At 43.0% G+C, this 25,733-nt stretch overlaps 1 protein-coding gene across 1 annotated transcript in view; it reads left to right on the top strand.

Moving 5' to 3' along the window:
• VIPR2 (vasoactive intestinal peptide receptor 2) overlaps nucleotides 1-25,733 on the top strand; it is a 356,746-nt gene that overhangs the window by 80,827 nt on the left and 250,186 nt on the right. The window contains exon 4 of the mRNA XM_007950386.1: nucleotides 5,782-5,879. Coding sequence (XP_007948577.1) covers nucleotides 5,782-5,879 — 98 coding nt within the window. The remainder of the gene's footprint in view (nucleotides 1-5,781; nucleotides 5,880-25,733) is intronic.

Below are 25,733 nucleotides of genomic sequence, written 5' to 3'. Positions count from 1 at the left end.
CCCACCAGCCACTCCTTGGAAGGAAGATGGGGCAATCTACTTCCGTAGTGATACTGCCTTGGAAACCCAAGGAGGGGTCACTATGAGTCAGGTCCAACTCGACGGCACATAACAACAACAACAGCAACCTAAAGTGTAAGAGAATAAATTTCTGTTGGTTAAAGCCACCCAGTGTGGTATTTCTGTTATATAGCAGCCCTACATAACTAAAGCAGTGCACTAGTAATAATTTCAGCCCCAAAATACAGATGTTCAACAAATAGATTTTACTTTTTATAGCAAGTTATTGTCTCTTCTGAGCTCCTATCCCTCAATGTATATAGGGCATTTTAGGGGCTTTTCCTGCTTCAGGCAAGGTTTTGGGGACTAACATAAGTGAAAGAGAAGGTGTCTGGTTGTTCGTTGTCACAGGTGGCTGTGGCAAGTCAGCTTGGCCACCAGTATATTAGCTCTGCTGTCTCCATGCCAGACGAGATCCTGGAATTCTTGTGTAGTGCCTTTGATAACATGTGCCTGGGTGCTGTCAGCAGCCTCTTCCTCCAGAAGGGGGTGTGAGACAGGCCTAGTAACTTTAGAGTGGTAGGGAATCTAGCTCAAGTATGAAATAGAAAGATTGAGTGGCTTTTGTACTTCTTACCCACTATACCTCTCCCATAAGGCATTGAGCCAACTCTCGCTCAAAGGGAGATCAGGAAAAAGGGGACATATATGGAGGGGATGTAAAGGTAGTGGTTGATTTTCTCTGCTACAGTGCTTTCCTCTACCTTTCACAGAATCACAGATGGCACATGTCAGGCACTTGTTTAGTGTTCTGCCCACTAAATCACAGAGGAGAACACCCAGGCTACAGCAGTGCCTGTAGTTCTGCTCCTTCCCTCCTTTATTCCCTCCCTTCCTTACTTTTGATTGCCATATCTTACATGTTTTTAATTGCCCATGAGCTTAATTATCTCCACCTGCAAATCTGGACATAGGCTATGTTAAAGGAAATATTGTGTCCCTGGTGGCACAATGGTTAATGCACTCAGCTACTTATCAAAAGATTGGTGGTTTGAACCCACCAGCTGCTCTGTGGGAGAAATATGTGGTCTTTCTGTAAAGAAGTCTGCTTCTGTAAAGATTTACAACCTTGGAAACCCAATGGGGCAGTCTACTCTGTACTATAGGGTCACTGTGAGTCAGAATAAACTCCAGGGCAATGGTTTTGGCAGTGGGTGTGTCTTGGCTAAAGAAGAAGTCCAACCACCTGTGCTGCTTCAAGCACACTTGTAGTGCTGTGTACAGTTCTGAGAATGTTGTTACCTACCTTGCGTTCACTCCAACTCATGGTGACCTCATGTACAACACAATAAAACACTACCTGGTTCTGTATCAGTAGCTCTGGTGGTGCAGTGGTTAAGCCTTTGGGCTGCTTACCAAAAGGTTGGTGTTTCAAAACCACCACCTGCTCAGTAGGAGAAAGATGAGGCAGTCTGCTCCCATAAAGCAAGTAAAACTGATCCCTCTTGCTGACACATCCAAAGCAGGCGAGTCAGACAATGTTCTATAATGATCCATCAGGTTTTCTGTGGCTAATTGTCAGAAATAGATGACCAGATTCAGTCTGTCTTTGTGTGGAAGGTCTGCTGAAACCTGTCCACTATGGGTGACCCTGCTGTATTTGAAATACCACTCGCCTAGCTTCCAGCTACACAGCAACACACAAGTCACCACAGTGTGACAATCTGACAGACGGGTGGTGTAATTCTGAGAATAACAGTCTTTAAAGGAGACATTACAAATAATGAAGCATCAATTGGAGTATGCTGTAGGATTTTAAAGGTTCTTGAAATATTTATTCTAAGAATTGAGACCTGGGGAACAGGATAGATAACCTTCAAGGGTTTGTAGTTCCAGCAAGAAGAAGGAAGTGGGTAGCAGGCTGGTGGGAGGAACATAATAGCAGAGGGGTTGGGAGCATGTGCTTGGCAGTCAGACCTCATCTAGTCTGGCTGTGCTATTCTCTCTCTGAGGAACCTGAGAAAGGCCCTTAACCACCTGCAACATAGGGATTGGAATAGTGCTTTCCTCAAAGAATGTTAACAGAATGCCTGTGACAGAGCTCAGGGAATATTAGCTACTTGGATTGGCCAGGACTTCTAATAGTTTGAGCTGTGCCACAAGAGACTCCATTGTCTTGGAAAGTAGTCATCCCTTTCCCCTCCACAGTGCCATATGGAGGCTCATTAGCCATCTTCCCTGTGATTGGCAGTACAGGGTCCCCTGACTTCTGAGGATCCTTCTGACCTCAGTGCTGAGATTGGTTGCAGCTGAGCCAGGCCAGGTACCTTAAACTTTGTTCATTGCATGAAATCAGCATCATAATTACATTTATTGAGTGCTCACACTGCAGAGAGTGAAGTGTAGGAAAAGGAATATGCAGTCAGCTTTGGGAAGTTGGGAGGAGGGAGGATCTGTCACGCACTCTGCCAAGAGTCCCCATGTAATAGGCTCAACTTAGAGCCCCAGGACAGTTGGAAGCCCAGAGGCAGTCTTCCACTCATGTTGGCCCACTCACCTGTGCCCAAAGCCTCCACCACTTGCCCTGGTCCTTACCCTCCAGCCTCTGCACAGTGGTAACCTCAGGCACTTCTTCACCAGCTCTCCTTCCACTTTTATCTGTCAGATATCTCAGGCAGAATGTCAAACCAAGGAAGATGAAGAACCTACCTGGGGATGATCTCCATTTCATAGGATGACTCAAATATTTGAAATTTTGTTTAAATATCTTCTTTGGATTATTTTTTGAGGAGGAAAGAGACTGCTATCGAGTCAATTCTGACTCATAGCAACCCCCATTGGGTTTTTAAAGCTGTAAAGAGGTAGATTGCGTCATCTTCCTCCCGTGGAGCAGCTGGTATGGTTTGAACCACTGACCTTCTGGTTAGCAGTCAAATGTCTCACCCACTATGCCACCACAGCTCCTTGTAAGGAGGGAAAGGTCACACCTCAGAAAGAAATGACTCAATCACTCTTGTCCACAGAGCTCTGGTTACTAGATACTATGCAGAGTTGGGAATCAGAGTCTAGTGAGGATTGAGAGCCAGACTGCTTGGGTTTGAAATCTGTTCCCATCACTTGTTAGTTGATTATAAGCAAGTGACTTAACTTCTTTAAGCTTCAGCTTTCTCATCTATAAAATGGGGAGGATAAAAGGACCTATCTCATTTAGTTTTCAGGATTAAATGAATTGACATGCATAAAGAACCTTAGCATGCTAAATGTTAAGTTCATGTGGTAAGTGCCTAGTAAGTGGTAGCTGCCATTACTACTGCCGCTGCTATTATTATTGTTATTCTTGAATTTGTGGTGGGAAGATCATTTTTCTTCTGTGAGCCTCATTTTCCTTGTCTGTAATATGTCTGTTATAAGGAACCTTGCCTCTTCTAAGATTGTGCGTTGCTTCCACTTATTCACTGCAGTCCTTTTACCTGTGCTGCCTCCAGGACCAGGTGGAAGCTTGCTCCAGGAGATGGAACAGGAAGAGGGTGGTTGTGGGAATCAGAAAAAAACCTTCAGGATAATGGCCTTAGGGAGAAAATGACAGAGAAGCCCAAAATAACATTGCACAGTGACTTTTTTGAGACCTGCTCCCCACCCCACCTCCTTTCCTAGTAGAATCAGGGTCTGGACACCTGGGCTTCTCCTGCCACTCACGCCAAAGCATAACAAGTGCTTATGCATATTGCCACCTAGACATGAATTGACTTTGCTCCCAATTTCATCTGATTAATCAAAGCTGATGAATGAGCAGACCATCCTGGTGTAGAAGAATAAACATGATTATAGAATCAGACAACATGTCTCATGCTATAGTTCTAGAACCTTCAGCATGTTATTGAACCTTCTAAACCTTATTTTCCTCATATGAAAAATGGTATAGTAATATCTATCAAGTCTACCTCCCAAAGTTGCCCTGAAGATGAAAAACATATAATGCAAGTGAAAACATTTGCTAAGATTTACTGAGCTCTAGACAGTGTGAAAACAGTGTCCTGGTGGTGCAGTGGTTAAGCACTTGGCTGCTAACCAGAGGTCAATTATTCAAACCCTCCAGCTGCTTTGCTGGAGAAATTTGTGACAGCCTACGTCATAAAGATTACAGCCTTGGAAATGCTATGGGGCACTTATATTCTGTTGTATAGGATCACTATAGAATTGCTATGAGTCAGAGTCATGGATTTGGATTTTTTTTTTTTTTTTTTTTTTTTAAGACAATATGAACAAGTAGAGCACAATGGGAAGAGAGATTGGGTGGGTGCCCAGTTCTGGCTGACTACAGATGCTGACTAACTGCAGGGAGGTCCTTAGAGCCTCAGTTGGCACTTCTGTGGAATGTAATCCCAGTGCCCACCCAGGACATCCTATATGGATGTTTCAGTGGGGGTGACTGGCATGATATGGTAATTAGTGCCCACAGTCTGACTTCTATTGAAATCTTTATCACTTTTTGTTTTTTGTAGTCATCGAGTAAAGACATATTTTTAAAAAAGTCTAAGTAACATTACTTAAACACATGATTTAGAATTATTTAGGAACAAACAATGAGATTATAAGCGTAAAACTGCCGCCTTTATTTCTTGCAAATTAAATGTTATGATTTAAATCATTTCCCTCAATCATCAGTGACCAGGTGGGACCCTGCCATGTGCACTCTGGGCAATGTTTTATGGAGCAATGAGTGGCTGAGAAAACTGGCTGAAAGGATGGGAAGAACAGTCAGGAGCTGGGATGAAACTATAATTGGCCCCAGAATAATCAATCAGGATTTGGCTACAGGAATCTCTATGTTGACAGAACAGTCTCTGTTATGAGATTACATTCTGTTCCAAAATAAAAATAATAGTATATATTGTATTGGGAGCTCTGGTGGCGTGGTGCCTAAGGCACTTGACTGCAAACCAGAAGGTTGGTTCAAACCCACCAGCCACTCCTCAGAAGGAAGGTTGGGTAATCTACTTCCATAGTAATACAGTGAAACCCAAGGAGGGGTCGCTATGAGTTGGAGATGACTCGATGGCACATAACAACAACAACAACATATTGTTATTATTGGAGCTCTGGTGGCACAGTGCCAAAGGTTGGCAGTTTATACCATCTAGCCACTCTGTGGAAGGAAGATGGGACAATCTAGTTCCATAAAGATTTACTGCCCTGGAAACCCAGTGGGGGTTGCTATGAGTCAGAATTGACTTGATGCAGTGGTTGTTGTTATGTACCATCGAGTCAGACCCAACACATAGTGACTCCTCCTTGGATTTCCGAGGCAGTATCACTATGGAAGTAGATTGCCCCATCTTCCTTCCGAGGAGTGGCTGGTGGGTTTGAACCGCCAGCCTTCTGGTTAGCAGTCAAGTGCCTTAGGCACTATGCTACCAGAGCTCCCTGATGCAGTGGTTAGGTGGGTTGTTATCATTACGCTTGCTTTTTATGGTATACAAAGTATTTTCACTCACCTCTCTGTCCTCACAACAATCTCGGGAAGTGGATTTTCTGGCCAGATTATATGGATGAGAAACTGAGCCTGGAGAGAAGTGCACACAGCTATTCAGTGGTTGAGCTGGAATTCAAACTCAAGGCTTCTGAATCTAAGATCATGTCTTGCTGAACTGTGTCACATCAGACCACTAGGAATTTGGAAGCATTTTCAGACAGTAAAGGTTTAAGCACTGACTGAATTGTTGCTGTGAAGGTTAGTTTTCATGGACTTGCAGATCAAATGTCTGACCTTTACATTTACAGGAAATATAAGCAAAAATTGCACAAGTGAAGGCTGGTCTGAGATGTTCCCAGATTTCATAAATGCATGTGGCTATAATGACCTTGAGGATGAAAACAAGGTAAGAGCTTTGCTGGGTGGTATCTCACATTATATCTTTTATCTTTTTCATTAAGGGGTCTGAAACTCCATGTTAAATAGTGTCTATTTCCTGACCTAAAAGAATTATTTATATGCTCTTTCCTCTGAGTAACAATGCTACTTCTTATTGATTGTATTAAGCAAAATCCCCCTTTCAGTTCTGTTGCCTGACATTTGAAATTCTTTGCCAGTGTCCTAATGTTTAAGGAGGGGAAAGACTCATTCTCCGCCCACTATCAGCATTTACTGAAGGTTAGTTATGAAGAGATGCTTGGACAGTGAGATCTCTTCTGCTTGAAATGAGCTTAGCTTTTTTGATTGCATCCTGAGAGGTGTACTCTGTCTGCCACCTGCTTCCTTGGCTCCTTTAGGATTTTGCCACAAGATAAACTGCTGAGAAGCTATCCTATTAGTTCTCTTAGCCCTAAACCAGCAACTGAACCTAAGGGAAAGCATTCTTTTGCAAACTAAGAAACTCACTTCCTTCCTGGTTGATAGGTATCTGGGGAGTAAGCTAGCTGCTAGCAATTTATCTCAAATCTTTGTTGGTGATTCAGCCAGTGATAAGCTTCCCCCTTGTCAGAGCTACATTAATTTGCTAGCATGGTTTTCAAGGAGGCACGTAGGTGTCATATTCTCGGTAAACCTTTTTGCCAGTAATGTGGTTATTAAGTAACTGAGAATGTTTTTCCTAAACACTGAATTTTTCAGACTTCAACTCTGGTAAAAGTCTCTGCTCAAGAATTCTGACTGTATAAACAAACTTTCTCAATGCTAACACTTGGGTTGCTGTCTTTCCTGCACTCTTACCCTGGAAGATGGACAGATTATGGTTTGTTTTGTTTATCACCACAAAATGGATCATTGCCTCCTTCCTTAGGAGGTACAGGTCAGCCCTTGGTCTTTTTCATTTACCTCATCGTTCTGTCGTGTGTAGGCAAGCGCTTTGTAAACCTGACATCAGAGGTGTGTATTTAAGTACACACTTTTCCTTCTTACATTTAACACAGGATAAAGTATCGGTGGGGCAGTGGTGGTTCAGTGGTAGAATTCTTGCTTTCTATGAAGGATTCCCAGGTTTGATTCCTAGCCTTGCACATGTCACCACCTGTCTGTCACTAGAGGCTTGTGTTGCTGTGATGCTGAAGAGGTTTCAGTGAAACTTCCAGTCTAAGACAGACTAGGTAGCAAAACCCCCAAAAAACCCACTGCTATTTGAGTCGATTCTGACTCATAGTGACTCCCGTTGGGTTTCTAAAACAGTAAAAGTTTCATAGGTAGATTGCCCCATCTTCCTTCCATGGAGTGGCTGGTAGGTTTGATCTGCCAACCTTTTGGTTAGCAGGAAAATGCCTTCGGCACTGTGCCAAAGTTTCTTAGGTAGGCAAAAAGGCCTGCCAAATGGCTTCCAAAATCAGCCAGTCAGAATCCTGTGGATCACAACAGTCTGATCCACAACTGATCGTGGGGATGGTACAGGACTGGGCAATATTTTGTTCTATTGTGCATGGGGTCATCATGATTCAAGGGCCAACTCAATGGCAGCTAACAACAATAAGATATCAGTAGGAATCTTTGGGTGGTGCAAAGGATTAACATGCTCTGGTGCTAACTGAAAGGTTGACAGTTCAAGACCACCCAGAGGTACCTTGGAAGAAGACTTGGAGATCTTCTTTTAAAAAATCAGGTATTGAAGACCCTGTGGAGCATAATTCTACTCTGAGACACATGGGATTGCCATGAATCAGAACTGACTCTACAGTAACTTGTAAGGTTTCAGTTATATAGGTATACACATGAGGTTGTATTTATACACATACAGATTTTTTTTGGAAACACACAAAATGTTCAATAAAATTATCTGTCTGTACAGCTAATCTTTCCCTGTTCTTTTCACACTCACCCTATTTGTGTGTTTTTCCCCACTTCTCACTATAGTGTCTTTTCTCTCTCTCAGCATTCTTGGTTCCATCTACTATCTCTGGCACTCTGTGAAATCTGTAGCAATATTTATGTCAGACTGTTTTTCCAGAGTAATGAACAAATCTTCTCTCATGCTTCATTCTTATAGAGCGACTTTATTTTATTCACTGAGTTACATTCTGAAGCCAGTTCTTTTCCCATTGCAAGGAATTACATTACAGTAAGAAGTCAGGCCTAGGCCTTTTTTTATTGATACTTTCAAGCCAGACCAATACCTGAAGCTACTGAGTGGGGTTGACCAGACCAAGAGGGACTACTTGGGATTCCAATGCTGACTAAGCTTCGGGAGGCATGATATAATCTATCATGGCCTTGTGGTGAGGGCGATAAAAACCTTGAGTCTTGAGGGTCAAATGGAGCTTCCTGTTGACGGACATACACAGGAGAGGGTACTACTGCATCTGTCTTTGGGGCACAGAAGATCTGTGCTGTGACCTCTCCCAGATCTCAATTACGTGTCTCTTTGTTTGTTTGTTAATATGATATACTCTCTGTGAGATTCTGGGCATTATTCCAGAAAATTCACAAACTCACAGGGGCAGTTCGAGCCAGCAGGGTCTGGCATCTATTTGGTCTGAAAGAAGGTATTCTTCTAATGTGTGAGCTCTGACCTAGCCCTAGGTAACCAGGGCTAAAAGATGGTATCTGTTTACCTTGTGAGCCCCAATCCAGCTCTGGGTGGCAAGTTGGATCCTACTCATAGCGACCCCTCCTTGGGTTTCCAAGGCAGTACCACTGCAGAAGTAGATTGCCCCATCTTCCTTCCAAGGAGTGGTTGGTGGGTTTGAACCTCCAGCCTTCTGGTTAGCAGTCAAATGCCTTAGGCACTACACTACCAGAGCTCCCAGGGTGAGAGAGAATATGCCAATTTGCACCCAAATCACAATAACAAATTTTAAAGAAAAGAAAAAGAATATGCTACATGAGCAGCTAGCAACAAGGATGGAGAAGTAGGATGGTGAGAACTGGATCTGTTCTCACATTGTAGGGATTCCATTCATACTGATCTTTACCACATAGTCAGCAACAAAAGTAGGATTTTCCCACCTTGCCCCTGGCTTTAGCGCACTCATCAAATCATTAAACCTTAGAAAAGGAAATAACTTAGATTTTGGGCAATATCCCACTAATTGGAATGTAATACTCCTGACCTGTGGCCCATAATTAATAATGATGATGGTGGTGGTGATATGGTAGCTGACATTATTGAAGGCTCAAACCAAAACAAACCAAACTCACTGCCACTGAGTTGATTCAAGTCACAGTGACCCCTTCTGGGGTTTCTGAGGCAGTATCTCTGTGGAAGTAGATTGCCCAGTCTTCCTTCCAAGGAGTAGTTCGTGGATTGGAACTGCCAGCCTTCTGGTTAGCAGTCAGATGCCTTAGGCACTATGCCACCAGAGCTCCCATTGAAGGCTTACTATGTGCCAGATTCTATTACTAATATTACCTCATTTAATCCTGATTAACAACCCATCTTTCAGATGGAGAAGCTGAGGTTTAGAGAAATTAAGCAACCTACTCTTGGTCCCCCAAGTAGCTGGTAAGTAGAGAACCATGACTGGAACCCTTATCTTTTTGACTCTAAACCATAGACTCTGAATTGTTGAGCTTGTCTACCCATTACCAGGCATTTACTTTGACTCTTTCCACTGGACTGGGGAGTTTTCAGTGAGGCAACTCCCTAGCTTCACCCCACCCCTTGTCGCTGGCTTAGGTTGAACGTATAAGCAGTAGACATTGAATATGCCCATGTAATCAGCCTGGATTTGGGACCTCACACCTATACCCTGCCAATAAACCAGTCTATTCCAACTCATGACAATCTCATGTGTGTCACAGTAGAACTGTGCACTATAGGGATTTCTATGGCTGTGACATTTCAAAAGTAGATTGTCAGGCCTTTCTTGCAGAGTGCCTCTAGGTAGAGTTGAACTGCCAGCTTTTTGGTTAGCACAAAAGTATGCTAACTCTTCTCTGAAGAATACAGAGATTTAATTCTCATACCCTTCAGGTGGTTATGCCATGTGACAGTCTAGTAGAGTCAAGAGAAAACATAAGTGAATGTCAGCAGACTTGGGTTCCAGACATAGCTCTATAATGCTCTTGTGGAAGAGATGATCAGTGCTAATTTCCATACCTTTCAGTGAAGACTGTCAGTGGAAACACAATGGTTAGCCTCTCAGCTATGGAGACATAAGAATGGTTAAAACCTCCCTTGTCAAATAAATTGTGTCCTACTGGTAGCTTGGTTCTATTGTGTGTAATAGAATACACAGGACAACTGACAGCTATTCTGGACCTCTGTAGGAAAGGGAGTTTCTTGGTAAGTCATGGTGATGTGTATAAAGGAAAGGTCTTATTAAATATTTCTGGAACCAGCTTCCCCCCTTGTTCCATTCTCTGTTCTATTTCTGTTGTACATAATTACCAGCATTAGCTTTTCTATGTCAAATGTACCTAACATTCTCCTCAGCAGCTCAGTCACCCTTTGATTATAAATGAAGTGCTTAGGGTGGCATGTTCGTTCTCCTAGGTCATCGGAAGAGTGACTTTAGATTCTAAGTGAGGGGGCCATTTTGTGCCACGGTGATTAGCAGATCTGTACTTGAAATTTAGCACTTGGAATTTTCTGCTGCTAAATTCCAGCCCATATATCCCAGCCAGCATGGAGCAGTTACCTTACTGCATTACCCAGGCTTACCAATCAGACACGCTAAGTCCAGGAGAACAGCTTCCATGACTTCATTAAAATTTTAGCAGGGTTTGGAATTTAATGCATCAGATATGTCATATAAAATCCCTTCTCTTTTGCTTTCAGTCCTCTACTTCCTTTAAGGCTTAACTAGAAGCTTACAGTGTTCACAAAGGCTTCCTGCCCCCTTTCCTTCATCACTAAATTCTGATTATAGCTATTTTTATCCTACTTATTTTGAAATTTAATCATAGCCTGTTTTGTCACATTAATTAGAGGTTATCTTCAAGTTTATCCCAAATCCCAAAATGAGAGTTGGTCTCTTGATATACAGAACTTTCTGCTGTTTTTATTACCAGTACCACTTCCCATTGAGTTGACTTAGACTCATAATGACTGTACATGTGTCAGAGTAGAACTGTGCCCTGTAGGATTTCAGTGGCTAATATTTTGGAAGCAGATCCCTGGGACTTCCTTCTGAGGTGCCTCTGGGGTGGACTCAAACCTGTAGCTTTTCAGTAGCAGCTGAGTGCATTAACCCTTTGCATACTCAGGGTCTCCCTCTGTATTTATTGGTTCCCCACCAAAAAAAAAAAAAAAAAAAAACTCAGCTAGTGTTCCACATAAGCAAGTCATGAGATATAAGTCTCTTCTTTAGCACTAAGTACAAAGTGGTAGGCAAACTCTCGACGTGGGTTGGAATCTGTGATGTCATGGATTTCTGTTATATGGCCTTTCTGGCTCTGTGTTTGCAATTTTCCCAAAATGATTGGTCCAGCCACAGTGCTGGAAGGTCAGTCACTTTGCTATCTGCATAAGTGCTTGCAAGAGTGGGTCAGTTTGCTCTCGTCATAAATGAATTGTAGTTCACCAAATAAGGAACTCTGGTGGTGTAGTTATTAAGGCACTTGGTTGCTAACCAGAAGCTTGGTTGTTCAAACTCACCAGCTGCTTTGCAAAAGAAAGATGAGGCAATCTGCTGCCATAAAGATTTATAGCCTTGGAAACCCAGTGGGGGTCTCTGTGAGTCAGAATCGACTTGATGGCAGTGAGTTTGGTTTTGGTTTAAACCACCTGACAGGATTTATCAATTTATGCTCTGTCTAAGGGATTCGTCAGTTTACAAAATCTATGGTTTTAAGTTGACAAGGAGTTTTCCTGTATAAACAGCCAGTCTTACAGAGGTTTATTGGGGGACCTCCTGATCAAGAAGAGCCTAGAGAGAAGCACATCCTTGGACTCAGGGTCCCTCCACTGAGAACCTCCCAGACCCAAATGAAAGAGCTCTAATATGGGTCAAGGTCTGTAACAGTGAGCTGATAACATTGAAGACCAAGAGAAACTGTGGCAAGCACAGCAGAGCCAAGCATCAGAGAAATGATTTTGGCAGGGGGTGACAGTAGGTGAAGTCACCAACGGAAATAGGTACCTCTGAGCAGGGGGTCACCAGTGAAGCTAGGTTACCTATGAAGGGGAAGCAGTTGCAGTTCAGGCCTCTGCAGGCAAGTGCCCAACAGCAAGTAGCAGCGTGGGGGCCAGCTGGCTTGTCTTTAGCAGCAGCAGATGTCCTGGTTGTGCTGAGAGCTGTAACACTAAGGTCAAGAAAGGCTAATTCTAAGCACTGAGAGGAGCCCTGTTAAGGGGGACTGAGAGGTTGCTTTCAGAGGCTCAGGCATCTACCATATAGATTTTGCCCATGAAACAGTTTTGCCTTGAGAGCTGTTGTAATTCTGGCCTAATCCTGGCCCTGGCCCAAGATTAACCTGAAGCTGATGGTTGAGAGCTGGACAGGTAGGCACAGGGGGCCAGACCTGAGCAAGGAAAGCCACAGAGAGAGAGAGGAAGAACATGGTTATGACACAACTGATCTGAAACAACAACACATCTGCTCAGAGAGAGACACACACACCTACTGTCACACATACACATCCAGTGACACAGAAATGAATATAATTAATTTGGGAGGGGTACGTGCATCCCTTTTAGACATAAATAGGTTCTTCTTCTACAATGTTAAGTGGGGTACTCGTGGAGGTAGAGGAGACTGGTTTACCTCAAATCAGTTCTTGTTGTTTACTCTTTGCTTTCTATAAATAATAATACCAGGATTCAATTGCCAACACTTCATAAAACATCTTTGTGTGTGTGACCCAAGCAGATCAAGTACTAGAGTTCTTATCCTAGCAGCGGTGTAATTGCTGGGGATTCAGACTACAACCTGTGTATATATGTATGTGTATGCGCAAACACACACAGTTTAAAATCCTAAATGAATCCTAAAGCTTTGGCCAGCCCTTCAACTTCTTTCACCTTTAGTTATCTTATGTAGAAAATGGGAATAAATGCCACTTACATCCCATGGTTGTTGATAACCCCATGCCAACCCAGAGTTAATGATCTATTCTTGTCAAATCTGATTTCAGAGCATATTTTTCCACAAAAATGTTACATAAGTTTTCAGGTTCCCAGACTAGTTCCAAACTGCTGTTTACCCATTAGTCTATCCCAACCAGGAGACCATCTTGTTGGATTTCACTGGATTTCTAAGACTTTAAGTTGTATGAAATTGAACTCCAGTGGAAGGGCTGCTTCTGTAGAAAGAAGAGGTTTTTGACCCAGTTCTGAGTGCCCTACATTCCAACCATGGAGCAAGGACTCTCCCTTCTCCAGCACAATCACCAGGGGCTCAGAAGGGTTTCAGTGGTGATCCATCTGCCTCACTATGAGAGTCACCCTGGGCTGGCCCAGGGAAGCCACAGTCCCTGTCCAGGCTTGGTCAGACCATCTTAGGAACTGTAAAGACAGGCACCAGCAACTAGGAGAGTGAAGGTGTGTGTGATGCTGACACTTGAGTGCTTCTGTGGGCAATGTGGTGGTGGTTACTATGTTTATATTCAATCATGTATGTTATGTGCATGTTATGTGACATCACAGACTGGCCATTCATCATTGTCTCTAGCAGTTTGCCCAACAGTGCTTAACAGAGTATTATAGAATACTAAGTGAAAAAGCAGATTTCCCTTGATACCTCATCAGCAACTTTTAGTCAGAGCCTCCTGTTTGTAGGTTCCTGTAGAAGGCGTGGACATGTCATTTCTTTTCCTTCCATTTCCTCCTTCTTTCTGTTAATAAACATTCCTTGAGTTCCTAGATGGTGCAAATGGTTAAACTACTTGGCTGGTAACTGAAAAGTTGGAGATTTGAGTCCATCCAGAGGCATCTTGGAAGAAAGTCCTGGAGATTTACTTCTGAAAAATCAGCCATTGAAAACCCTATGGAGCACAGTTCTACTGTGATGCACATGGGGTCACCATGAGTTGGAGTTGACTTGACAGCAACCATTCCCCACCTCCCCCCAACCCAGGACCTCTATGCTCTGAGCTCTGTCCTAAGGCTATAAGAAAAACAACTTTTTATATGGGAGGCTACCCACCGCCATCAAGTCAATTCCCACACATAACAGCACTTTAGGGCAGAGTAGGACTGCCCCATAGGGTTTCCAACCTGTAAATCTTCATGGAAGCAGACTGCCTCATCTTTCTCCCATGGAGCAGTTTTTGGCTTTGAACTTTATAACTTTTGATTAGCAGCCAAATACTTTAACCACTGTGCTACTGGAGCTTCTGATATGGGCAGCAGTGTGAGCTAAATGCCATTCACAATAGAATAAGCATACCTCAGAGATCAAGCTCTGCTGCTTCTCCTTATTTCTTTGGCTCTCCCCACTGTCTCACAGAGTAGTTGGCATTCCCAGTAGCACTGTTGGGAATGTATCTATGGCCATTTGATCTTTTGGAAAGACCTGTGACTGTTTCCTGCTTGCATGAAACACAGAGCAGTCTGCATTCCCTGATGCGTTTTCTCCTAGGCTTGTTAAGCTATTTTTCTTCTTAATTAAACATTTCAGAGATTCTGCAAATAGCATAAATGCATATTCCCTGCTAATGGATTAGAAAGTCAAAACATTTTAATGTGAGAAACTGAAGAAAATGATGGCACAAAACCAAAATGAGTAATTTTTCTTCCTGATTACAGTACCCTTTGTCTTTGAATACTCAGAATACTTGGTTATTCTAGGGAATCATTTCAAAGATGACAAAAATGGCACATAAATCGTGTCCCCAAAGCACCTGTGCACCTGCTTGGGCTCCAGGAAGGAGTCTCAGGCAGCTGCTGGGCTGAGTCCTGTGCTGCGCCCAGGTCAGAGGTGAACCTCAACTTGGACTGATTGAAGTGGGGACGGCCTGGTTAGGTGAACTGTGAGCTTTCTTCCCCTGCAGTGAGCTCCTATATTCCCTGTCATACTTCATCTCATCAGAGTCTCACTTTCCTCCCAGTTTTGCATTTTTAATTGGATTTCCTGCTTACACACAGCCAAATTCTGCCCTGGGTGTTGTGCGCACAATCTTTATTGGTTTCAAAATTAATTAAATTCAAGGGGGAAAAATAGCCTCCATGAAAGCCACGGGCTTGGCTGCATATGGTGAGAAAATTAAAAGATAAAATAGAATCAGGATGGGGAAATCCTCTGGAAGAGAAAAAAGATTTTCAGATCCCAGAGACTCTCTCAGACAAGATGATGGGAACCATCATCTGGATAACTGCCACTCTTTGTGAACCATAGGAGATCCACAGATTAGGAGGGAGATTATGATGGTGGTTTAGCCTTTTATTTTCTTGATTTCCCAATCTCTCAGTAAAATGCAGAAGTAAAATAGGTATGGTTTAAAAATGAAAACAAGAACCAATTGCCATCAAGTCAGTTCTGATTCATGGTGACCATGTGTGTGTTATAGCAGAATTGTGTTCCACAATGTTTGCAGTTTTGATTTTTAGGAAGTGGGTCACCAGCTTTTTCTTCCAAGATACCTCTGGGTTGATTTGAACCTCCAACCTTTCAATTAGCTAACCAAAACCAAAAACCAAATGCACTGCCATCGAGTCGGATCCAACTCATAACGACCCCTCCTTGGGTTTCCAAGGCAGTATCACTACAGAAGTAGATTGCCCCATCTTCCTTCCGAGGAGTGGCTGGTGGGTTTGAACCACCAGCCTTCTGGTTAGCAGTCACATGCCTTAGGCACTACACTGCCAGAGCTCCCTCAATTAGCTGAAGGATTTCCTTTTGTTACCCATTTCCTCAGTTTTCATGTTCCCAAGTTCTTTGTAGTTGATATCCCTCTTCCCACCAAAACCAGTTTACTATCAGTTGCCTTACTGTGGATAATATTTTCATTTTAGACCTTTTGCCTTTTAGCAGGGAGCTCTGGTAGTATAGTAAAAGATCCTATTCCATTAAGAGAATTTAAGGAATCACTACAGAAGTAGGCCTATTAGTATCTAGGCCCACAAGAATCACTCTAACAATAGCTCTTCTGTCTTTTTTCTCTTCCTACTCATATTTATGTACTTTCTTAAATATGAATAATATTGTTACACTGTAAGAGTTCTGGTCACTAGTGTGGAAACAGTTAGTCCAAGGGACTGGTAGACCATATGATCCTCAGCCTATATGACTATTATACCAGAAGAACTAGATGGTGCCTGGTTACCACTGTTAAACACTAGGAGGGTGATCAGTGCAGAAGATCCTGGATAGTGTGGGAGAACAATGTGCAACTGCTAAAACGGCAAGGAGGCCACATGTTCTGACCTCCTCTAATCCCACAAGAGGAAGACAGAATTACTATCAATAGCCCAAGGCCTATTCCTGAGAGGGCAGACATGCTGCCTTCCTCCAGTCTTTTCTCCAACCGTTCCTCCCAAAGCACCCACCACCTCTCTTCTGGGTTCAATAATTCGCTGCAGTGGCCACACAGAACTCACGGATTACGGGGTTTATTAGGGAAGCACCAGGCTACAACTCAAGTTCAGGAAGAACGCTCAGTCTCTCTCCCAGCCTACCGTCCCTCAGCCAACAGTCTCTCACAGTCTCTTTCCCAGTAGTGCTGGTCCCTCAGTGTCTCACTCAACAATATGTGTCTCTTGCGTCTTTTTCCCAGCAGTGTGTGTCTCTTTCAGGAGCACGTGTCTCTTTCAGCAGCACGTCTTCCTCAACCAGCAGTCAGAGAGTTCTGCCTCCAGAAGGCCTCCTTTTGAGCCCGGCAGGGTGGTCAAACTAGCCAATTATAGCATTAGAACTCTAAGCACCTGAGAGAGTGGGCACCTCCCAGAACATTGTTTTGTGCCACTCCCAACAGAAATACTCCAGGTGGACACCTTCAGCAATCAGGAGCTCCTCAGTTGCTCATAGAAAATCCCACCTTGGAGTTTACAAAGACTTATGGGTAGAAAAGCCACACTAAGTAATTTACTATACTTCAGGAACAAAAGTCAAAGTCATGAAAAAAAGACCAGGTTTGCTGGTCTGATAGAGCCTGGTGAGACCTCTGAGACTATGGCCCCTAGTTACCCTTCTGGTCTAGAACTGAACTCACTCCTGTAGCTTCCAGCCAAGCAATAAATAGGCATTTGGGGTGAACATGTACATCAGGTAGATAAACGTGGAGCGATCAATCCTGGGAGAAAAGAAGGGCAGTGTTTGCACAAGGACACAGCTCAGGGGATGGGAGTGCATAGAAGGGAAGGAGATAGGGAAGAGGTAACTATGGGGAGGCAGTGGGAAGAGAACTTTTACATTGTGGAGAATTGCAGTCAATGTCATGAACAAAATGTGTATGAACTACTGTGTGGAAAATGAATTTGCTCTGCAAACTTTAACCCAAATCCCTATAAAAATTTTTTAAAAAATAGAGTTCTGGTCTCTAAATGAAAATGCTTAAGTAAAGGTTAGGAGAAGGAAACTTCACATTTTCATTTATTGCTTAATTTTATCACCAGTGTTTTTGACACTTAGAGCCATGTTGACAGAGCTCTGCTATAAGATGCTTATGGGCTCTTCCCTATCCAGTTGGGGCTAATGTTTGTATTGCCATTGACAACCACACATCAACAACAAAATGGCAGCAACAATTCCTTAAGATAAAGAATGAAGAACATAGGTGTATATTGTGGGACATCAGATGCAGTTGGTTTGAGATTGTGGACTTCACTAGCATCCTACAGAGCAGTAGTCAGACTTTATTATTATTGTTGTTTGCTATTGTCAGGTTGGCTCCTGATTCATGGTGAGCTCAAGCACAACAGAACAAAATACTGCCCTGTCCTACACCATCCCCATGGTTGAATGTGGGTTGGACCATTGTGATCCATAGGGTTTTCAATGGCTGATGATCAGAAGTAGATCTGAACATTTTATGAAACATCTTATGGAGCATCTTTTGGAAGCTCTGGTGAATCCTCTTCATCATAGTAACACAAACCTCCACTGACTGCACCTGAAGTGGATTGGCCAGGAATCTAAAGTAGGTCTCCCACATGGACAGTGAGAATTCTACCATTGAACCACCACTACCTCATGCTTAGACTACATGCAGATCTCCTAGGGGTCTGCTTGCAATGCACATTCTGATTTGTTGGGTCTGAGATGTGGCCCAAGAGTGTGTTTCTGACAAGTTCCATCCTTACTGGCACTGCTGCTGATCCCCAGACCATACTTTGAGGGTCATGATCCTAGAGTCTCTATATGAGAGGCCAGAAACATGGTCTTAGAAGTCCAGGTTTGTGTCCCAGTCCCAGTTCTGTACTTACCAGTTGTGTTATCTTGGACAAAGCACTTCACCTCTCTGTTCCCAGACCCAGAAACTAAATACATAAGATTGGCTTTAATTACTACTCAACTTCTAAAAAATTCCAAGGGCAGGATTAGTTAGGGGTGAGGGTGGGGGAAGGGATAAGCTAATGGAACATCTGAGACTTCTAACCCTTTAAAGTTTCTGCTTCCCAGAGCCATTACTATTGTCAAAGACAGAAATGGGGTTGGGGATAAAGGGTGACTTTAGAGTCATTGCCAAAGGCTGTTTTGGGTCATTCTGCAGTCTTTCCAAAGTGAGTGATCAGATATATGTCCCCATTTCTACAAATGTCCGTCAGAGTTAACTGTGGTGACTACCCGCAATCGACTCATTGGGAGGTCTGGTGTGGAAGAATTTTCATAGTATTAGAGAATGGGTGGGGCTGCTGCCAGTCACGGGCCTGGATTGGATGGGGTCAGGGCTGCCCTCAACCATGCCACTTGAGCCCAGTATCAGCCTAGGTGACTTACCTCCTTCAGTCCAGTCTCCCCTTCATGTTCAGACTGAGGTTTCAGTGTTTATTCATGCATCTCCTCACACAGACCCCAGGGAATGGAGGAGAAAAAGAGGGTGAATGCTGCTAGGGGAAAATTATGTGAGACTCTACGTGACACCTCTCAGCTTGGCTTTCCCCCGTTTGCTTTCCATCCTTACTATGGAAATGTGTTGATCTCTTATTGCTGTTGTTGTTACGTGCTGTTGTATCCGTTTCAACTCATAGCAACCCTGTGTAAAGCAGGCCAAACATTGCCCAATCCTGCACCATCCTCACAATTATTATGTCTGAGCCCATTGTTGCATCTACTGTGTCAGTTCATCTTGTTGAGAGTCATCTTCTTTTTCAGACTTACTTTACCAGCATGATGTCCTTCTCCAGGGACTGGTCTCTCCTGATAACATGTCCAGAGTACACGAGATGAAGTCTCACCATCCTCACCTCTAAGGAACATTCTGGTCATACTTCTTCCAATACAGATTTGTTCATTATTCTAGCCTTCCATAGTGTATTCAGTATTCTTCACCAACATCATAATTCAAATGCATCAGTTCTTCCTCAGTCTTCTTCATTCGTTGTCCAGCTTTTGCATGCATATGAGGCGATTGAAAGTACCATGGCTTGGGTCAGATGTGCTGTAGTCCTCAAAGTGTCATCTGAAAATGACATCTTTGCTTTTTAACATTTTAAAAAGGTCTTTTATACAGATTTGCCCATTGCAATATGTCTTTTAATTTCTTGATTGCTGCTTCCATTGGTGTTGATTATGGATCCAAGTAACATGAAATCCTTGACAATTTCAATCTTTTCTCCGTATATCATCATGTTGCTTATTTGTCTAGTTGTGAAGATTTTTATTTTCTTTATGTTGAGGTATAATCTGTATTACAGGGACTACTCTTTGATCTTCATCTGTAAATGCTTCAAGTCATCTTCGCTTTCAGTAAGCAATGTTGCTTTCAGCAACCTGCATATTACAGGTTGTTAATGAGGCTTTCTCCAATCCTGATGTTGTGTAATCCAGTTTCTCAGATTATTTGCTCAGCATACAGAGTGAGCAAGTATGGTGAAAGGATACAGCCCTAGTGTACACCTTTCCTGACTTTAAAGTATGCAGTATTCCCTTGTTCTGTTTGAACAACTGCCTCTTGGTCTACGTACAGGTTCCTCATGAGCGCAATTAAACTTTCTGGAATTTCCATTCTTCATAATGTTATCTGTCATTTATTATGATTCACAGATCAAATGCCTTTGCATAGTCAATAGAACACAGATAAACATCTTTATGGTATTCTCTGCTTTCAGCCAAAATCTGTGCTATCCTTCGTTCCATGTCATCTTTTAAATCTGGCTTGAATTTCTGGCCATTCCCTGTTGATGTACTGCAGCAAAATACCTGCTGGGTATTTAAAGTTTATCCTTGAGGATGCTGAGGGTCTCCTGTACAGAGCAAGTTGTTCCTGGCATTATGTTCTTAGACTTAGAACCGAAGTGTGTCCTGTCTTCAATACCAGTCTAGGGAAGCAAAACCACTTGGAGTGGTTTCCGTCTGGTGCATTCTGATAGATTACAGAATGTTATCTATGGGAGGTGTTACAGCACCTACCTGGTTCTCTCCCACCTCCCACCTCCTGCCTCCCAGGCCCTGTTCTGCCCTCTGAGCCCAGCAGGATATAAGGGTATTACTAGGTATAGGTGATTTCTTGTGAGAGCATACTCTGCTGTGTTGCTCTTCCAAGGGAATCATACTCTTCTGTGCCAGGATTGAACTTTTCTTCCTGTGTCAAAGCCTGTCTGGAGGCTGCAGGTCTGTCTCCTTCCCAGGAGCCTGGCTCTTTGCATTGGTTTTCCACCTAGTACCCAGTGCTTCCCCATCATCTGATTTCCCAGGGATCCTGGGAACTGGCAAAATGGAAATGCCTAGAAATTTAGTAACCACAATAAGTTTCTGTGGGGGTTAGAGTGGTGTCATTCCTTCCAGGTATCAGGAGTGCTTCCAGATGAATCTAGAATAAACCACAGTTGTATCTAGCACAGAACCCAGCCTTCTTGGTTAGATTTCACTTACCATACATGACTCTCTGCCTCTGCTGCCTCTGTTGCCTCTCACTGCCCTGTCCATCATAGTGTGTGTGGTGAGGTCAACTGTGTCATAGAAAAACAGCTCAGTAGCACACTGATGGTTTTAGGTTTGGTTTTACTCTGCAGGAGGTATACTTCAGTGTGTCTTCTATATTACATATTTGCTAACATATTTCTTAAATAAAGAGCACTTCTGCTAAATTTAGCCAAGAGAACTGTTTGACATTGCAGGCTCCACATGCATCAAGTGGACACATTTCTTCCATATTATGCCATATTCCTAAAAATATTTATGTATTCCTCAGTGTTCAACCATTGAGGGAGCTATTCTCCACTAACTCTTAATTTCACTGCCCCAAGGAGCTCTGGTGGCATAGTGCCTAAGGCATCTGACTATTAAACAGAAGGCTGGCAGTTCAAACCCACCAACCACTCTTGGGAAGGAAGACTGGGCAATCTACTTCCATAGAGATAACTGCCTCAGAAACCCAAGGAGGGGCTGCTTTGAGTCAGAACTGACTCAACAGCAGTGAGTGGGTAAGGTGCCCCAGCCCAATAACAATAATCATAACAACTACTGACATGATTGAGTACTTATGTGATGGGCACTTTTAAAATTTTTATTTTGGTAAAATATATATATCAGAAAACATTTGCCAATTCAATAATTTTTACATGTACAGTTCAGTTACATTAATTATGTTCATCATGTTGTACAACATCACTACTATCCCTTTACAAATTATTCCATGACCATTTACAGAACTTAGTGAGCCCTAAGCAATGACTCTTTTTTTCCCCTCCTTCCCACCCTTCAAAAAACACCAAACAAACAAACTCACTGCCATCAAGTCAATTCTGACTCATAACAAACCCCCATTGGGTTTCCAAGGCTGTCAGTCTTTACAGAAATAGATTGCCCCATCTTCCTTCCAAGGAGCAGCTGGTGGGTTATGAACTGCTGACCTTCTGGTTAGCAGCCAAATGCGTTATCAACTACACCACCAGAGCTCCTTCCTCCTACCCTTGGTTACTACTAATAAACTTTGGTCTCTGTATATTTGCCTGTATCATTTAAGTGGAATCATGTAATATTTGTCCTTATGTGTCTGACTTATTTCACTCAGCATATTTTCAAGATTCAGGAGCTCTGGTAGCATAGTGCCTAAGGCACTTGACTGCTAACCAGAAGGCTAGAGGTTCAAACCCACTAGTCACTCCTTGGAAGAAGGTTGGGCAATCTACTTCCATAGTGATACTGCCTCAGAAACCCAAGGAGGGGTTGCTTTGAGTCAGAGCCGACTCGGCACATAACAACAACAACAACAACATTTTCAAGGTTCATGTATGTCATATCATGTATCAAGACTTCATTATCTTTACGGATGAGTAATGTTTCATTGTGCGTATGGTGGCTCAGTGGTTAAGTGCTTGCCTGCTAACCAGAAGTTGGTAGTTCAAACCCATTGGCCACTCCACAGGGAAAAGATGTGGCAATCTGCTTCTGTAAAGATTATAGCCTTGGAAACCCTATGGAGTAGTTGTACGCTATGCTATAGGGTAATTATGAGTCAGAATCGACTCTGTGGTGATGGGTTTGGTTTTTTGGTTTAACCTTAATTGGATGGAACCCTGGTAGAGAAGTGATTAAGATCTTGGTTGCTAACTGAAAGTCTGGTGGTTTGAACCCACCAGCTGCTCTGCAGGAAAAAGACATGCCAGTCTGCTTTCATAACTATTGAGGTGACTTGGAAACCCTGTAGGGTAGTTGTACTCTGTCCTATAGGGTCACTGTACTCTGTCCTATAGGGACACTGTAAGTAACTCAGCAGCAACCAGCTTTGGTTTTATGTAGCATGTTGTATTTCCCAGGCACTTTGTGAGTATCTCATTTAATCCTCACAGCCACCCTTTTACATATGGACTATTATTCCTGTTTTTCATAGAAAGACTCCTAGGCAGAGATATTTTGAATAACTTTGCCCTAAATCACCAAGATTATGAAGAACTGGAGGAAAAATTTGAACCCAGGCAGGGGAGCTTCACCAGTATATTCCTTCATCCTGGCTAAATATCCAAGTCACTTCATTTTATTCCAAATAAGTCATGAGGTGGAAGTTTGTACTTCTAAAGCTAATCCTCTTGAGGAGATCTGTATAGTCAAAGATTAAGAATTCAATATCACTTTGTGTTTTTTGTTTGTTTGTTTGTTTTTACTTTTACCTGTTTATATAGTTTTGTTTAATGACATACTATTGGAGCTGCTGCTGCTATTGCTGCTCCTTTTAGGTTTGTTTAGCTTTTCCATTTGTTGGTTTTTAGTGCAGCTGGGAGATTGAGCTCTTTCTTTCTTTGGGAGTTAGAGAATCAGTATTTGTTTGAACCTTGCATTTCCCACAGGAACACAACTCTACTTCAGTCCCATAGCTATAGTGTGCCCTTAGCTTTGACTCTAACAGACAAATGCATAGACAGTTTCCATTAATGTCTGCTGGAAAAACATCTCTAAGCACCTCCTCCCAGGGAAGCAGCCTGTACCTATAGAAGACTGTATACTTGTTTTCCTTTAGGCATCACTCTTAAGTGTCCAAACTGATCCAGGAAGTATGGTACAAATATACTGCATGTTTATTTATGTTAAAGATTTTATTCAGCTCCTGAACAAGTTTCCTCTGCAGTGTCTTTGTTTCATTCTGCACAAAATGGCAGGAATTCCATTGTGCTTTTTAGAATATGTGATGACTGCTCCTTCCTAGCCAGACTAGGACAGGCTCATAAGTATGAATGACATTTGGAGCAGGAGCAGTTTGGCAAGAGGAAGGGAGAACAAGGCAGCCTTCAGGGAGCCCACCTTTGGTGGGCAATGGGGCTGAGCTTGAGCAAAACAAAGCACATCGACCCTTAGAGTTCAGGAGACCTGACCATGGTGGAACTGTGATTCAGAGTTCAATTTACAAGAGCAGATGCAGTAATTAGCAGCTTTTAGGCTAATTTGAATTGAATCTTGCACACATGATACTTAATCCTTGCTGAATAAATGATTAAGTTTTTTCAAAGTCAAAGGAGAAACAGGACCAGGAATAGGAGGTTAAGGAGGAAGTCCTATAGATATGCTCGTGCCCCAGGAACAGTTGTCTTTTGATTAGGTTGAAAAAGATTCTTAAAGAAGGGAGATGAAGGTTTAGAGATTAATATAATGAAAAAATGAGACAGTGGTGATTCAGTGGTAGAATTCTCACCATCCATGTGAGAGACCTGGGTTTGATTATAGGCCAGTGTACCTCATGCACAGCCACCAGCCATCTTTGTCAGTGGAGGCTTACATGTTGCAGTGATGCTGAACAGATTTCAGCAGAACTTCCAAACTGGACAGACTAGGAAGAAACATCTAGAGACCTACTTCCAAACATCAGCCAGTAAAAACACTACGAATCACAAAGGTCCAATCTGTAACCAATCATGGGGATGGCCCAGGACCACGTGGCATTTTGTTTTGTTGTGCATGGGGTCACCATGATTTAAGGGCCAATTCGATGACTAACAATAACAGATAACCAAGGAAAAAACAGCAAAAGAGAGCCCACTAGGATAATATCTGCCAAGAGGAACCATCCTATCTGAGTGAATCACTGGAAAAATAAAGAAAACACAAAGAAATATTATCAGGAAAGGAGAGTAGGGTAATTTTGTATTCCAGAAAGAGGCAGTAGTGTCAGTAGATGAGTCTTAGTACAGGTCTACCAGGTGGGCTCAGGTATGGCAAGGATTGTGAGGATGGTGCATGACTGGGAGATATTTCACTCTGTTGTACATAGGGTCGCCAAGAGTTGGAGCCTATTTGATGGCATCTAATAACAACACAAGATGCCAGAGATAGGTGGGATGTCTGCATTAGGTGGAACTGATGATTTATGTATCATGCTCTGGACAATCAAAGACAAAGGCATGGAGTCAGGAGTGCTAGCCTGGACTCTGCCTTTGTGAATCTCTCTGGGCCTCAGTTTCTTCACTAGTAAAAAAGATGATAGAGCCAACATGTGGCAAATAAATGACAAGGTATGGAAAACAGCAGGCAAGAGTTTCTTGGCATAAGTAGGAATTCTTGGACAGGTTTCGGTAGTCCCAGATTCCCAGTCTGAGCATCTGGCAGGGAGGGAAACATGGGCTGAAGTGCACATGTACACAACATGGGACTGTGGTCCAGCAGAGGGGCCTGATCTCTTTGTGCCACCACTTTTTATTGGGCTTGTGTGTGAACAGTCTTACAGAAGAGGGAACAAACATTCTGGGCTAAGACACTGAGTAGTCTTAGCTCGTGGGTGACAGCTGGTGTGGACAACTCTGGGAATGCTGGCTACTCCATACCTGGAATCCTTGAGGCAGGGACAGATGTGGTTGATGAGGTTCATTTCCTCCTACCGGGGAAGGGACACATTGTTCCATAGTCAGTTGAATTCTGGCCACTGCCTTCTATTGGCCATTGTGAATAGTGCTGCAGTGAACACTGGTGCACAACCATGTGTTTGAGTCTCTGCGTTCAAGTCTGTTGGGTATTTTTCTGGTTACCTAGTGCCACTCTGACAAGAATATACCACAAAGGGGATGCTGAACAAACAGGAATTTATTCTCTTAAAATTTTGGAGGCTTTAAGTCCAAGTTTAAAGCCCCAGGGATACAGGTGAGGACAGACAACTCAGGGACGCCCAAAGCAGCCGGCGGGAAGAGCAGGAGAAAGGGGATTAAAAGCCAGGAAGCCAGAGAGAAGAGCAATCAGCCAAAGGGATTCGTTGAGGAGAGGAAACTCAGGCCCGCTGAAAGCAGCAGGACTGGAGAGCAGGAGAAAGGGGATAAAAGCCCGGATCCCAGACAGAGGAGCAGTCAGCC

The sequence above is a fragment of the Orycteropus afer genome, unplaced genomic scaffold (assembly GCF_000298275.1).
Source record: "Orycteropus afer afer isolate SDZICR_OR568_19922 unplaced genomic scaffold, OryAfe1.0 scaffold00271, whole genome shotgun sequence".
In the NCBI taxonomy this organism is placed as follows: domain Eukaryota; kingdom Metazoa; phylum Chordata; class Mammalia; order Tubulidentata; family Orycteropodidae; genus Orycteropus; species Orycteropus afer.
This window is presented reverse-complemented; position numbering and strand designations above follow the sequence as displayed.